The sequence below is a fragment of the Enoplosus armatus genome, chromosome 7 (genome assembly GCF_043641665.1).
Source record: "Enoplosus armatus isolate fEnoArm2 chromosome 7, fEnoArm2.hap1, whole genome shotgun sequence".
In the NCBI taxonomy this organism is placed as follows: Eukaryota; Metazoa; Chordata; class Actinopteri; order Centrarchiformes; family Enoplosidae; genus Enoplosus; species Enoplosus armatus.
The window spans coordinates 22,587,303-22,604,245 of NC_092186.1; the positions used below are offsets into that span (position 1 = coordinate 22,587,303).

At 47.2% G+C, this 16,943-nt stretch overlaps 1 protein-coding gene across 1 annotated transcript in view; it reads right to left on the reverse strand.

Moving 5' to 3' along the window:
* Positions 1–16,445, reverse strand: part of ddah1 (dimethylarginine dimethylaminohydrolase 1) — a 59,299-nt gene extending 42,854 nt beyond the window's left edge. The window contains exon 1 of the mRNA XM_070909260.1: positions 16,152–16,445. Coding sequence (XP_070765361.1) covers positions 16,152–16,445 — 294 coding nt within the window. The remainder of the gene's footprint in view (positions 1–16,151) is intronic.
* Between the last annotated feature and the right edge of the window lie 498 nt (positions 16,446–16,943).

Below are 16,943 nucleotides of genomic sequence, written 5' to 3' on the forward strand. Positions count from 1 at the left end.
TTCAGCCTCGCCAAGCCTCTGCTGAGAATTGTGAACCCTCTGATAAGTCGACCCTCCGGCTCAAAAGATCACAACAAGCCTAATTTAGTCCTTTCAGAGCCTATTTGGCTTCAGGCTATCTGAGTCATCACCACCTTTCAAGTCATTAACAAATCCCCATGAGTCATGCGAGGCTTCTTACCTCCGACAGTGACTGAGTGTGATATAACGCCACATCGCTCATAACCACCGTGTTACAGATGTAACTGCAGCACATTCTGAAGTAATTATCAAGCTGACTCATCAAAGTCGACTGACTAAAGATTAATCAGGAACACTTCAGATAATGGGCCATTATCATTTGTCCAATTCATCTTGTATAAATATGGATTTGTTCTATCTCACTGTAAGTTTAATACATGCATTTGGATTTTGGACAAACGCGCATTTAAAAAGATAAAACATTTGGCTGTGAGAACTTGTGATTGGCCTTCCTTATGCTTTTCTTACATTTATTGTCTAAACAGCAAACTGGACTACTGTAAGTTGAATATCTTTGGGTTGGGAACTGAAGACGTCACCTTGGTGCTCTGGGAAAATGTGAGACTGTGAGATAAATAAAAGCAATCATTAGCTGCAGGCCTAGATCTACTACAAATCATTACAAATATCAAGGCATACACTGTAGCTGGACTAAACACAGAGCCAGGCTTATGTAACTGCGTGACCTGTGAAGCTGATACTGACAATCAGGCCTCCTGGAGTGCTGATGTGCTGATCCAGTCTGCTAACCAACTGATATGAACATCCTCTGCTGGCCAACAGGATTCCAGTTCATCAGTCTGCCTGCTGACCCCGCAGCCCCTGACCTGTGATCGCCTGCCAAGACTTGTTTCCAGTGAGGCCGGGCAGCGAGAGAGAGACTGGCCAGGTGTGATTTACGCCCCCCCCCCCCCCTCCCTGCAGCCGTTTTATTATTAACCTGATCTTATGACAAAGATACAATGGCGTACATGAACACGCGCGCACTTACAGAGACACATGTTCCGTTGTTCTGGACTATCAAACATCTGGTATGGGAAGTCACGCGCAGAATGAGCCAATAGCAAAAGCGGGTGTATCTGTGTACGCCAGTAGTTGCAAGTTTGATTTTGTCAAAAGATAAACTAACAAGCTCATGGCGCGTGTGTGTGTGTGTGTGTGTGTGTACGCGCGCACATGTGTGAGCCTTTTCTACTCTTCCCAATTTTCCGGAAGTCTGCTGGAGCCTCCCACTGCTCTGGGCCCCGGCGGATGACTTCTTATTGTGGGTTTGGAGCCCCAGAGCAATTAGATGAGTTTATGGTAAGCGGTAAGAAGCAGAGAAGCTTGTCATTCTGTCAGAGCTGATTTCCCCCCTCGCTCCAAATGCCGACCTCTCTGGGCCTCTCCAAGGGTGGACGCGGGCCACAGCCGTGTATTTAAAAAAAAACGTTTTTGAACCCTGCAGTGATTCGTTTTGGGTTTTTTTTTTACTTCCTGTCACTACATTTTGTTGCTAAGCGATTCGAGCCAAAACATGCCTGCTTTATTTGATGCGACTGATGGGGACCTGCACATTTTGGATACTTTCGTATGAATAGACGGACCAACAGTGGCTTGGTGGAGCATACAGGGTCTTTTTAAAAGACTTTATTGGATACCGTACAATGCGTGCATTTTTAATAGCAGTTAAAAGCCCCCAAGGCTGAACCCCGTCATATTCACTGAGCTACAATATCTATCATCATACGAGCCAAGTGCTGTGGGAGGTTGTCGGCTGCAGATGGAATCTGTACAAATGCACAACAGCTTCGAGAGATGCCTACAGAACAATACAATATCAAACAATGGTGAGGTATCCTGCCATGGCACGACACAGGGGTGACATCCAAAAACATTCTTTCCACAAGGGGAGTGAAAACACATTATAAACAGTGAAAGCACTAGCATAGCATTCCCTACATGAATGAAGGGAGAAAAAAAAAATCTATGTTGCGCCTCCCCGTGCAGTCCCAAGAGCGTTTCCCAACACTGTTGATGTCTTTTTTTCCAAGTGCAGTGCCAACAAAATACTTCATCCGCTCCACCTCTGAGGCCTGTGTATCCTCCTGAGTCTTTCTACGAGATTCACCTCTTTACCAAACTATTTGCTGGAAAACTAAATAAACACAGTTACACAATGGAAAAGGGGTGGGGGAGGGGGGGTCTTATGTAACTGACACCAGCCATGCCGCGGCCCAAATGTAACAATTTTCACGGCCCTGAACTCGAATACCCCCCACCCACACACACGTAAACGCACGTAATGTATATACAACATCGACCTTGCTATGCAACACGTAGTGCCTCTTCACATCTGCAGGGATTAGAGAATGAGTCCTGACAAAGTACCTGGAGGCGAGGCAGACCTCTCAGAGACTACAATAACAAAACATGATGTCTATTAACTCACATAATACGTGTTGCATTGAAATCTAAGGCCCTTTGCTGAACATGATGCCATTGGCCCCTTCTATCACCGCTGTATATTCTTATTGTAGCAGTGAGGCAGGGTTTTTTGGGGGGTTTTTTAGGCTGCGATACATGAGCAGGCATATTTTGGAGTCACAGCGGAAGGGCAAATTTGTTCTGTGAAATCTGCAGCTAAAAGAATCGATACCTGAGGATTTATTGATACAGGTGATACAAGTTGGTTTTCCAGAATTAAATCAACAAAAGAAATGATGGTTGAAGAGCGTCCCCCGGCTGAATTCCCGACTTGACGATCGGCCACGTCTCCTTGTAAACAAACGGTGACTGCTGGATGACGGGGCGAGGTAGCGCGAGGTCTAGGTCGCGTAGCGTGACGCAAGGTCCGGCCTCGTCTGGTACTGGAGTCAGGAACCGCCTAACTTCTCGAAAATCCGGTGTCTCATCCATCAGGGATTTCAGTTAGACAAATGTAAGTTGTCTCTTGGGGAAGGTAATGGTTTAAATGTCTTGGGTCTCCATTGTTTGAAAATGCTTCATTGTACACATAGAAGAGCAGCAACATTTCACAACTGCGGAGCTGGACGCGGCGAATTGTTTGAACATTTTAAATGATTTGTTGGTGAAGTGACTCGCGCCAATTTCGTTCGACAACTGGATTAATCACCCGAGCGCGTTCCCGGCACTGACGCACCTCCGCCGGCGCCGCGGCCGCTCTGTGCGTGACTGAGGAGACTGGCTGGTGGAGAAGAAGGGTGTGCTCTCGGTGTGATCCTTGGCGTGAGAACAGACTGAGAGCGGACATCACACCACACTGTGACGGCCGAGGGCAGACAGGAGAGGCAACACACACACACACACACACACACACACACACACACACACACACACACACACACACACACACACACACACACACACACCCCTGCCCAGCCCCGATACCAGTCCCGCCCCTCCGGACCTCTCACACGTCCACGCACGCATGCACACACACACACACACACGAGAATGCGTACACACATACGGAACACAAAATTATTAGAGGTTCATGGAGGTTTAAAAACTTTGTCATTTTGTTGGTGAAGGATAAAAACTACCAAACTTCAGCTGTAAGCTGTTGGGACTAACTAGACTTCCTTCTAGTTCTTTAACCTTTTGCACAATAGGCCCAACATGTAAGGGTCTAACGGCCTGTTTGTGAACGTGTCCAAAGCTGCCGAACACGAGGATCGTCAAACTCCAGTCGGACGTCGAAGGTCTCTGAAAAATACGCAGTTAATGACCGATGCTGGATTGTTTTGGCTGCAGCGTCTCCAAGCCTGAGCCCTTTTCTCTTGCTTGTCAATTGCACACACAGTGCGGCACGAGAGGTGCTGGGAACGCATCTCACGTCACTTCAGCTCTGGTGAGTGTCAACGCAGTACACGCGTATAAATCACAGTAAATGCCAAACGTAGGCCCCAGGCTGTAGGTCACTGCTGTAGGGTCCACGCTGGTATGTGTGAACGAGTAAAAAGAATAACACTTCTTTAAATCCTGGCGGCCAATAAAGCTTCCCCCAGCGTGACATTTCTACTTTGGATTTTGTACTTATTTCTTCTGTAAAAAGTCATTCCCATGAAAACCTTTGACTGGGCGGGTCTACGGATTATCCAGAGTAACAGTGCATGTCTCAAAAGACATGTTGTACTAAGGTGGCGGCAGAAATCTCAGAGACGGACATCTTAAAAACACGGACAAATAAAACCAAAGCCATCTCCACGGCAGTGAATAGATTTGAAAATATATTCCTTGTGATTTGCGCAAAATGGCCCTTTATGAGGTTGTTTGATGCCAGCAGCTCAGAACAGATGTACCAGAGACGCGCCACTGTACACATGCACAAATTACACGTAGGTGCAAGAGATGCAACAGACGAGCACTCTCCCCGTGGCCCCCAGCCTCCCCCTGACACTCCGGGAACATTGTGGCACCCAGTCGACACATACTGTCTCCTGACTCGCCCTCACGTGGAAACTAGGACACCTGAGTCTCACCCTCCTGCGCCTGAGAATGAGTGGAATCACGTGCTCACACAGTACGCAGCATGTTTGTGTGAATGAAGGCCTGCCTAATTGGTGATCCACAGACAGGCACATTGTGCGGATGAATTCATGCAGAGCAACAAGTGGTGAACATATACAACAACAGTGGGGATAAAAAAAAAAAGGTTGTATTAAGCCTTTGGTGGCTCCAGAGGGAGCTGCGACAAATCTGGCCAAATAAAATGTGAGCTGACCAGACATCTGTAGCCCGCTCATCTGTGCTTGACGCTAGCAGCTAACACAACCCTTTAACCTGTCCATCGTAAGTCCGACAATGTTAAAGAAGGGCAAAAGGAGACCTTCCAAAGTTGCTAGAGCCAACGTGTTAGGAAACAGTTGCTTATTTTACAAGGCGCTGCATGAGTAAGAAGAATGGAAGCACAATGTTCACTCTTCTTTAAACTCTGTCTTGGTCTCCACCATCTCTTGAGGGGAAACATCCGCCTCTTTAGATGCTAAATGCTCCACTATGCTTATATGCGAGTCCCGCCCTTTATCTGTCTGCAGCAGGGCTGCAACTAACAATCGTTTTCATCATCGAGCAATCTGCCGATTACTGTCACGATGAATCGTTTAGTCTGGAAAATGTTCCAAAATATTGTGGAAAATGCTCATTGCGACGTCCCCGAGCCCAAAGTGGCACCTTCAAATTGCTTCTTTTGTCCAACCAACAGCCCTAAACCCAAAGACTCTTCATTTACTGTCATAAACGACAAATCCTCACATTATGAAGCTGGAACCAGCAGACGTTTGACATTTTTGCTTGAAAAATGACTGAAGCGATTCACCGATGACCAAAGTAGCTGCCAGCTAATTTTCTTTTCCATCGAATAATCGATTAATGGTTATTAATGGATCCAGTATGCAGCTTGGTGCTCGGTGGTCTCATCACAACGAGCGACCCCTTTCACGTCGCACGTTGCCACTCGGGCCCACTGTTAATGCACAAATAATGAACGCAGCTTTAACTGAGGCTTCAGCTTAGATATCTTAAAATTGAACTAGTTAGCCGTAATGGGATTTGAAATCTATACACATTCTGAAATACATGCTAATACCCAAGTAATCCGGAGAAATTTAAGAGGGGGGGCAGACTCTCTATCAGAACAGTGGTAATGAAGTTTTTAATTCAAAGAGCTTCGGTATCAGAAGATTGATATCAGCTCATGTCTTTTTAGTCATTTTAAAAAGGACTCGTGAGAAGAAGTCTCCCTGAATCCTCCTCTAAATCACCGGGTCATCAGCAATCTCCTCTGTTAATCTCACTTGCTTCAAATTGCTCACAGATTCAGGAGTCTGACTGTAATTTCTCCTACGGGAATGAGAATCACTCTGTCGTAGAGCAGAGACAGCACATCATCCTGCTCGGAGACACGAAAGCAAAAACACATGGGTACAACGGGGGCCACGTACCGCTCAACAGCTGAGACTCCCTCATCACTTCGGCCAAGACTCACTCACTGTTAAATTCAATTTGAGAGAGCCCCCGTACTTTGGCATAATTAAAGGCTACTCTGCAAACAGCATTAGTCAGACTGAATGATGGGGCAGAGAAAAATGCTAACTCAGAGGCGGGGGGGGGCGGCGGCGAAAGCGCCTGAGATATATCACTTTCATCAAAGGCCGGCGAGTGCGGAAGAAGTTCATGCGGTGACAGGGATATTTGCTCCACGCTGTGCCGGACGGGCCAAAAAAGACTGAAGAGAGGACACGTGAGGCACGCATCAAAGACAAAACGTGTTCACAGTGATGGTGAATTATCATCCGGTTTGTGATTGGTGGATATGTCAACAAAAAACGGACGCAGGCAGTTTCAGGTTCAAGCTCCAGAACCCTCTGCAGCACTACGACAGGTCTGCTGGGGGAAAGGGAAAAAGGAGAAAAAAAAAAAGAAAAAAAGAAGAAGCGAGAGGACAACAACAGAGATATGATCAGGGGAATAAACAGTGTATACTGGGGCGTGCTGCAGAGACAAATCACTTCATGTTCCCGTCAGAAAGATAATTCTGAAACAATATTGGCTGTGTGTTCTGAGGGCTGAGCAGATGTGAAAACAGTGTTTGTGCCTGGGCAGTGCTCTGGAGGCTTCGCATGTTCAACAGGCACCGCCGCAGCGCAGGCACAAAATATGACTGAGCCTTGCTTTAGCTTGTCCTCCCAGGACGCCATCCAACAATGAGACGAGAAATTGACATGATTGAGTGGGTTGCTGCCGCCTGTATCAACGAAAATGAGGATATATGGGGATGGGTGGGGGTGGCGGGGGAGAGATGCAGGTACGTCTGCAGGTGAAAGCTTTTCTGTGTGTAGAATTTAGTTCACATTGATACGCATACCACTATGGGTTAGCTCTGTTGGCGTGCGTCTTTCCACGGTTTAAAGCGACGACTAGTTATTCCGTGAATGACTAATAGGGTGCGAGAGGGCGGTTTATTTTAAGGTGTGTGTGTGTGTTGAAAGAGATAGCGGGCGTCAGCGGTCTAGTTCGCGCTGGCTTAATCTTGACGTGTAAAACACAAAAGCCAGCCCCTCCAAGTAATGCAAGGCGAAGGGGTGAAGAGTTTATAATTTGCTCAGCGTCTCCGAGGCCGTTTGCTCAGAAACAGCCCGAGTGGAATTGACACGGAGGGCCGAAAGTTACAGTAGCACTTGGAGGAATTTCACAAAGAAAAAGTGCGACACATGACCTCTTAGAGAGTTTTCACTTTCGACTCGTTCAACTTATTCCCCTTGTTGTTTTTTTTACCATTTCAATAAAATTGGTTCAATATTTCATCAGTTACTTCACTCTTGATGTAGCTCCAAGTCACCGGGAGCCCTGCGCTGTTTCACGCAGACAGTGCCAAAACCAAAACAGTCTCAACCATGTTCTTTCAACACTGCACTGAGCCCTGAATCGTGTGCAGAATCTGATTATTCCAGCTAGCTATGAGCTCATCGGAAAGTAGACCTTTTAAGTAAGCAGTCTTTGAGGTTCCGTCAATTTAAAGTGCCAACTTCGGGGGAGGGGGGGCACAATCACGTCAACCTGATAATTGATCATTACGAGTAGGATACGAGGTGTGTTTTGACGGGCTCACACCTGTAGTAGTCACACACTGAGGAGGCAGGACACATTTCAACTGTTCATATTCATATTCACAGTCATCTTTGTCAATCGGCACATCGCATGGCTGCATGTCAGTATCCTGTTTAAAGCAGGATGCAGCCGCTCAGCTACTGCTGCTGCTGTTGTCTTTAAAATGTCGGAAAGACACAATGCTCCACGTTTGACTTGGTTACGGCGTTTTGAGCTTTGCTCCACGGGTGGCGACCGCCACTTTGATCCAGACCAGTAATATCTCAACACCTACTGGACGGATTGCCATAAAATGTGGCTCATACTCCCCCTCGGGATTAATTGTAATGATGCTGGCCATCCCACAACTTTTTCATCATTTGGTCGAAATTTCAGTCTGTCCAAAACTTTGATCCATGACTTATTACCCGCAAAACTGATGACATTCCCATCAGCTTCGGGCTGTATTCTGTGTTTAGGGTTATAATCAAACGTTAGCATGCTAAACTAAGATGGCGCACATGCTACAACGTTACACCTGTTTGACATCAGCAGGTTACCGTCGTCATTGTGAGCAGCATTTAGCATTTAGCCTTTAGCCTCACAGAGCCAATAGCACAGAGGTTCTTAGTCTCGTCGCTTAAAAAGTGACTTCAATTTAATGTCGTTTGCAATTTTCTGTCGACTGACTGAAATCAATGAAACAAATGATCATTTCAGCACTACTGCTGACCAAATATCAGACTGTCCAAAGTCGATTGTAGGCGCGAGACATCGTGGTTCAACATTGGTACATTACAGCAGTATATCATCAACAAATTACTGTACGTTAAAGCAGAATAAGGGCAGCAGGTGCACCACTTCCTAAGACACGACCAAATCCCATCAACAAAATGAGGGTTGTTAAGATTGTTGCTGTTGTTTGGTGGCAGCAAATGCAAACTGGGCATTTAACCACAACTGTCAACTGGACCGACAGGAAAGACAGGCGGTTATACAGCCTGCAAGATTTTAAGAGCTTCTTTTTGGCTCTGCGACTCCAGCAATCAGTGAAGTTGATGCTGACAGTTTTTATCTCTCAGGGAGTATGTAATTTCTAACGGGGGGGGGGGGGGGGGGTGAGAGTGAGAAGTCATAGAGTGACAGACAGAGGAGACAGAAAGTAGAGAGAGATTATACGAGCTTGCAGAGATTTAGCCCATTAGAGAGTGCAAGTGAAGTGTTTGTTTGGTGAAGTGGGGGCCACTATTAAGTATATCAATGCACTCCAGGTGTTTGTTGCATAATCTGCCTTCAAACAACATCTGCCGGCACTGTTTAAACTAAATAAAAACGGCCAACACGCACAGAGCATGCAACCAATTACAAATGAATGACTCAGTAATTGAGAGCTCCTTGTCACTCTTTTAATATGTGCTTTAGAAATCACAACACATCAGTATTTCTCCGGCCCTGGATGCTATGTCTTTCAGTGCTCAGTGAAAAAAGGTTTTTTTTTGTCTCGGCTTATGCTGCGTCCTCTCTGACCTTAGCGCGACTCCCCCCCCTTCCCCCAGCACCACCGCTCCCTGGCCCACTTCCTGTGTCTTCCACTGCTCGGTCTCACATACCAAACCAGACATTCACACACCCACGGTGACGGCTGAGTGCTGACCCGGTCATCCTGCGAGGCTGAGAGGAGTTCCTGTTCGCGAGTGCGCCGCAGCTGTCTCGCAAGGCTGCTGGGCCGCGCTGGGTTGGTGGGTGAACCCGTGGCCATAAAGGGGGCAGGGTCAAAGGTGACGGCAGGGTGGGTGGGGGGGCTGTCTGGTCTATTCATGTTTTTTACACAAGACTTCCTGGTACACACGAGAGGCAAAGTCCTGGCACGTGTTGACCAACCCATACAGAACACACTGTGATGATGCTAAAACAAGAAGAAGAACTGACCTGGAATGAGTTGCCCCACCTATTTGTAAATCCATAACTAACTCCTATAGCTAACTACACTGTTACCAGGTTATGCTATTAAAAACCAAGAAATGTCTTAGCTAGTAAAGATTTAAGTAACATGTCAATCTGTAGCTTGAAAGCATCCGCAGCACCGTCAAGTGAACAAACAATACAGTATTAGCTAAACTTGCTAACCCTTTGGAAAGGCATAAATAATTGATTCAAAATATGAATACATGGAGGGATAATGTGCGTTTCAGACATCCGATTACGTGATTTAGCTGAAGGTGTTGGTATAAAGTTTTGTAGTTTGAGAGACATGAAGTTCCTTTTTGTGAGATGGAATTTGAAATTCTCCTAGTGTGCATCCTCTTAACAGGTCACGTGCCACCAAGCTATCGCTCGTTTAGTCAGTTACTGGGTGTGAATATTTAGCGACGACAAATCTTCCAAAACTGTTTCTAGTGGAATGCAAAGACCTCATTTCTATTCCACTGCTGGTTCACAATGTGTTTTCAATGCCAGTAAATGTTCCCGCCAACAAGACATCTCAGCAGTACAGGAATTTGCCATTGTTATCATATTACGAGTTATTTTTCCTGGGTTTTTTTTGGTTTTTTTCACAGTTTCAAGAAAACATCCACACTGCTGAAAGGTTGATTTGTGGCAACAATGATCCTGAATTTCGGGTTATTGCATGTAAACGTAATCGGAAACTGAGTCAGAGGCGGCAGCGCCACGACGCTGCGAACGAACGCGCCGAGACGAGGAGTCAGACAGACAAACAGTGAGAGGAAGGGCAGGTTAAAATGTGGCAGGAATGTGACAGACAGTTGGGGAAGGCACGTTGACTCCGGCCCACATGCTACTGGCGGGTTCCAGGTGTCTCGCCCTCCTCCTCCTCCCTCCTCCTCCTCCTCTCCCGTTTTCACACACGGATGTCAAGCCTCCCCCGAAGGAAACCAGGTCGGTTCCGCTGGGGAAGTCATAAGAGCGGTGGGAGGATGGCGAGGAATCCGCCATCGGTAGGCTGTCTAGTCAAAACAAGGCGCCTGTGCAGTCTGGTGTTAGTTTGGGGGCAGCTACGTGAGGCACGACCAGAAAGGGGCCCGCACGGACACATAAACGGCGAGGACTGAACCTAAATATTACGTCTATAAAAACATGACCTAAATACTGTGTCTGCGGAGCAGAGTTTTCCATCCTGTCTCCCGACTTCAATTGACACCTAGACCTTTTACACTTGTTATGACAGATTTTAGCACTTTTTAATGACCATTATTTTCCAGGCTCAGCAGGCTTAACTTACAGTAACTGTTTACAGCAGTATACCATCATAACAAGCACAGTGAGTATCAACTGGCACTTCCCGAAACGGACAATGGCATCAAGTCATCACAGCGTCTGAGCAGTGCCAGCAAAAAGGTGGCAGGATTGGCAAATCATTTCACGGTGGATTTGAACTGGAGTTCATTCAGATAAAGCTAAAATCACACATCACCGCCCTGATCCCTTGTTCTGAACTCAGGCCTTTCTGCTTCGGTGTCAGAAAAGTCAAAAGTGAGAGTGGAGGATCAGAGAGGGATTTTTCTTTTTAGGAAATTAAGTTGGTCTTCGCTGTCAGACTGAGAGACTGAAGTCCAGGATATGAGGAAAAAATAGAGGAAAAAAGTCACCCAGCTGCAGCTACCGGACGACAGCCGAAACCATATGAAGCAGTCCACCAGAATTCAGCAAAATCACTACTTGCCATGGCTGCCGGATTGAGAGTTGAGTGCTATTTTTGACCAACAATACTGCAATAAATTGTAGAAGTATACTATTTCAACAATTTCCCCCCGGGGATCAATAAAGTATTTCTGATTCTGAAAACTAATTTCAGCAACACTAAAAAACTAATTAAAAAAAATCTGAATGTAGCCATGACAAATATTATAATAATTCTTCTATTCTGAGATACTTGAAGTACACCTGCCCTGATCCAGCAGCCATAACCAGAAGTCATCTATGGTGTAATAAAAAAATAACTTAAACCACATATCTGCTGAAGCAAGACTATCACGACTTGCTAATTGTCTGCCTTTGGGCTCTATTAACATGCAGATTTCATCACTTACAAATCCAATTTCTGTGCTTGTTTGGTCATTTCGGGGCTCCAGACAACCGGCTTGTAGCGAGCTGGTGAAGTGGCACAGTGAGGGTTGTGTTCCTGCAGATTAGGCGGTGCACCAGTTTTGGATCACATCGGGCTCGCCCTCCTGCCTGCTCTGACCACCACGTCTTGCAAAAGCAAGCACAAAAGAGCAATATATGTGGCTTTAGCTGGTGGAGGCACACAGGCAGGCCTTTTCCAAAAATCCATTTCATGCATCTATGTACTGTATGACGGGCTTAGAGACACGTGAACTCCTTTACCCGAGTCGGTGCTGAAAAACTATCAATAAAGTATGTAAGCAAGCAAAAACATGTGAGTTTTGATTGGCACAAGAAGTGCCGGCAGTTCAAAACTTGCATCAGAGCATCTACAGAGAGCAGTCCTCAAGAAGTGCAACACTAAAACTGACTGTGAACTCGTCCACATCACTTCCTCCCTGCGCAAAAGGTAAATCATCGAGGACGTTTGCAGTTAGAACATTAACAAGCTGCTGGATTCACTCTTCTTTGAATTTATAGACACGTTAGTGACACAGCGAAGGTCACAGGAACATCTGCCGCTTGGCAACCGATGATTAAGGTCAGGAGGAATGACAGAAAAACTCAAATGTTGTCGGCAGGCCGGAGTAAATATTTTCAAGTCAGTGATTGAGTGCATGCAGAATACATCCCAGTGAGACTCGAACGGCTGGATGGTGTATGACATCACATGCAACAGCTGCGAGCGCTACATCAGTGATGGAGGAGGAGGAGGAGGACCCCGGACAACAGCCTGCCAGACCAAAACCTCTAAGAGACATAGAAAGCCAACTTTAACGCAAAGCTAGGCTAAAGGATATTATCCGTGCAGAAAACTCGAAATGTGCATCGCCTGTTTGGAACTGACTCGCAGGTCCATGAAATGCACTCAAAGCTCATGACAGCATTTAAGAAATGCGCTCCTGCAGGCCTTGAGAAATTATTGTTTTGTTTTTTTATCTAAAAAGTCTAAAAACGCAAACATTACGGAAAATAATTTGGCATCTTATCTCATCACAAAGCGGCTAAAGCATAAAATAACAGCGGGGCTACGTGCCATTCTCATTACGAGTCACAAATGGGTTCACAATAAGCAAGAAAGTAAAGGTCATCTGACAACACAGCTGAACAGTTTCAGCTTATCAGGCTAATGTTTAGTGTTATGGAATAATTACCTTTGGCTGCTTGTTGGTGTGTGTTGGTGAGTGTTTTTTAGACAATGCTGCGGGCTGCAGTCCATTTAGACAAACATATCCCTTAATAATAAAGCTTTTAAGCCACAGCCTAATGGACAGGACTAATGCAACCTTCAAGAAATGTTTAAAAACACATTCCATTCCATGCTGACTTATGGACTTGAACGGTAACAAACTCTGCATTGCGCACAGTGAATCAGAAAAAGTGAAGGCGTGGCGGAGAATGATCAAATTGTGTGATCTAACCGGCTAATCTCCCCTGCAGTGGCTCGACAGGGCGATTAGAGGAGCGGAGAGCAACAGGAACTCAAAGCAGACCTGATGGACGAGGCCAATGGACCAAGAACAAACTCCCACAGCTTTTAAAAAACAGACCACAGTGACAAACAACAAATAAGGGATTCCTCCCAGCTTAGATAAGGCGCCTCTGAATTCCCACATCAATTCTCCTGCTGCATTGCACACCTGCACTCCGCAGTATCTGATCCAAAGACTTTTAGCACTAGTTTAACCCTCCCCCCCTCCCCCCAAAGGACCTGGGCAAAGTCCAACTTTTCACTGGCAGCACATATAACTATCACTTGACCCTGCAGTAGACTCATGTCTGTCTGCATGACTCCAAATCGACTTCCAAACAATGACAGGCAGTGACAAGCCTTTTCGGCTAACTGGAACTGAAACGGCATCTGGCCTCATGCATCTTGGCAGTGGGTTGGGTTGAACGGGTGAAACGGCTGAAGATATGTGAATCGAGGCAGAGTTAATAGACAGGGTGTGGGCCAACCGCGCAGCAGACCAGAGAAGCCATTTCCTGATTGTCACTCATTAATCTTTTGGCTTAGAAAATAAAAAGTCTCCGGGGATGTTTGTGCATTCTCTCGACTCGGCCTAACGCTGAACTAGTCGCGCAGCATTGAGACGCGGTGTGGTGGCTGCAGCCTAATCTGCATGCCGGGGGGGGGGGGAATCAACCCTCACCATTCAATCACCGGTGAGTGAGTGGGAGACGGTGATTATTTCAACACAGCATGTCTGCAGACTTACAGGCAGAGCCTTCAAACATGACGGTATAATTGTAATTGTAAGCAAACGCAGGCAGGGACAAAGCACTCGTCATGACAGACTACAAGCAGTGACTGATCGCACAATTGTAGTTCTCTTCCACCAGGAAAAAGGGTTTATTCTCAAGGAGGGCTGACGAAAAACTGCCATTTCCCCATTTTCCCAGCGCTTCCCGGGTCAAAAAAAAAAAAAAGAAGATGAACCTAATAATTGTACGCGCTGTTCTCAGACTTACGCTAACATTAGCTAAACTAGGAGCATTACAGTCACTGCATGATATGTTACACAGCAGGGAGGTTCAGGCAAGCAAGTCACATCGCTGCAGCTGATCTGTTGCCACGGCAGCTGTTGTAAACAGTAGGCTGGATGGGAGTTTGAGGAAAGGTTTGAGACAGTCTGCACTCTTGAGAAATGTCGTAAAAGCTTTGACGCCCATAATGACCGGGTACTTTGGCGATGCCGACGGTGCTTAGGCGAGATCTCGTACCTCCTGCGTCACCTGGAACAGCTCAGGGTTTTACGGCAAGAATAACTACGATGCTGAATACTGTGCTTATGGTGCATGACACTGCATTGGGTACGACAAACAGGTGTAAGTTCGGAAACATGGATCCTAATATTGAAGACCATCATTAACAGCAAAATTAACGGCGTCTCCTCTAAATCACACCCAAACTGCCAAATAACCTCAACTGTGGGTCAAACGCCTTTGGGCCCAGTTTAATGTGAAAAGGGAATTGTATTGATTTCCCTCAGTGCATCCTGCAGGCCAGCACTTGAACTCACACAATAACAATGCCCGCCCATCCATCGGGATCCCTCTGTGGTATTTACAGTCCTGTTTTTGCAAACATATTATCTACGCTTTAGTACCTCAGACTTTGCCAGTCTTTCCATTCATCCCAGCTGACATCTCCCACGAGCAGAACACGGGGGCGAGACGCCAAACCACGGCTATCTCTGTGCGAAAAATGTGTGAACAATTTCACAATTCAAATGTGGGGAAAGGGTTTTAGGCAGAGTGCGCTCGGGCTCGGATGGAGCGATGTTGGCCGAAGGTAGCAGCACCGAGCTTTTCAATCAATATCCCTCGCCGCCACTGAGGCCAGGGACCATTAGCACCAGTGAGCCAAGTAAAGTGACTCTGATGTGAAATGACAGGGGCTTTCACAGAGGCTGTCCTACCGTTCCCCTCATTGTCATTCATTCTCACACACACACACACACACACACACACACACACACACAGAGAGCTACCCTACATTGCAGCTACCCTCACTAGGCAACCGAGCACACTCATACTGTTGTTTTGTATTACAAAATGTCTCCATTCACTAATTCAGCAGCCATGGAGCCTCTCGGTTTCTAAAACCCCCCCACCTGTCTATACATCTTCAGTTCTTTGTCATGATCCTAATCAGCCAATTGCAGCGGGAGTTATGAAGAACGACCTTCTAGGATGCTCTGAAGTATCTCAACCTACATGCTGTACACGGGTGAAGTGACAGCAGCTGCCCATAAAGAGTGCACACACCACTGTATGGACTAATCATGCAGAAACTCTCTTTGCCAAACTGTTGCCATGATTGGAGGGGGGGGGGGGCATCTACAGTGCAGCAAAAAGAAGCATTGTGGTCTTTCAAATGGGCGTTGCCTCCTTCCTAATCTCCATACCTCTTTGTACAGGCTGGGTGCACACAGCTTGGCTAAAAAATAATTCAAAAAAAAAGGGGGGGGGAGGGTCTCGTCATGGCACCAGCTGGTGACATGGCACATCCTTCAGAGATGAGGGTCCCTCCTGCAGAGTAAACCCTCAGAAAACTCAACAAACATTTTTGCAGAACATTTCATTTGGCATCACACAGCCGAACGTTGGTCGAGTTCATTGTGAAGTGATTGAGAAAACTTCAGAGAGGAAACCTGCCTTCTTTTACAAGAAACACTATTTTTTAGGTTTGTTTGTTTGTGTTTACAACCCCCCGCTAATGGTCACCTGCAGACACACACAGGGCGCATACCTGCAGACTATGAATTGCACGCTCCGTGAGCACAATAGGCGAGGGGGGTGAGGAGGGTGGGGGGGGGGGGCGCGCCTGCCTCTGCACCTCCACATCTAAAACTTTTTTATTTTCGGCGCACTGAATCGCGCTGTGGAACCCGACGCCGACTCTTCCCTACCTCTCTCCTCCTGCTCTCCGCCCCGGGTCTGGTGATGAGCGCCGTGTCACCGCACACCACGGCCGCGTCCTCCACGAACACGCAGTCCGGGAGCGCCTCGTCCGCGGGGAGCTCGACCACCTCCAGCCCGAGCCTCGTCCCCAGGACCTCGACGTACGCCTCGTGCTCCCTCTGCGCCTTGGCCGGGTCCACCTCCGACTGGCTGCTCCGGAGCGCTTCCTTGGCCAGGGACGCGGGGATTCCCCGGACGACGGCGTGGGTGTAATGACCAAAGCCTGCCATTAAACCAGCCATGTTTTGCTTTCCCTTTACTTGGCACGCTCGAATCTGAAAAAAAAAGGGGAGGGTGGGGTAGGGGTGGGGGGGGGCTGAAAAACACCCAAACAGGCAACTCAGCGAATGAATGAGAGAAGCTGCTATCAGTTAACCCGATGCTGCCTGGCTCGCTCGTTTGCTCCCCGTTAGTTTGTCGGGGGTCTTGCTTCTTTATTTACAGTAGCCCGCCGCACAACGCTGTCAGCAGCCAGCCCCGCTCCGGTCTCCAGGCGAACTACGGCGCTCCGGTGACGCGCACCGGAGCATCACGTGTGGCCGACGAGTCCGTCAGCCGTCAGCGAGGCGTTCAGCCCCAACAAGTGACAGTCCCGAGGCTCAATCCGTTCCACACCGGGCCGGCAGAGCGGAGGCTGCAAGTCAGGCTTTAAACGTGACACGTTCCATCTTACTTCTCCGCGTCTAGTTAGAGGAATCGGTTCGACCTGAAATGATTCGATTAATCAGTTTTCAAGCAAA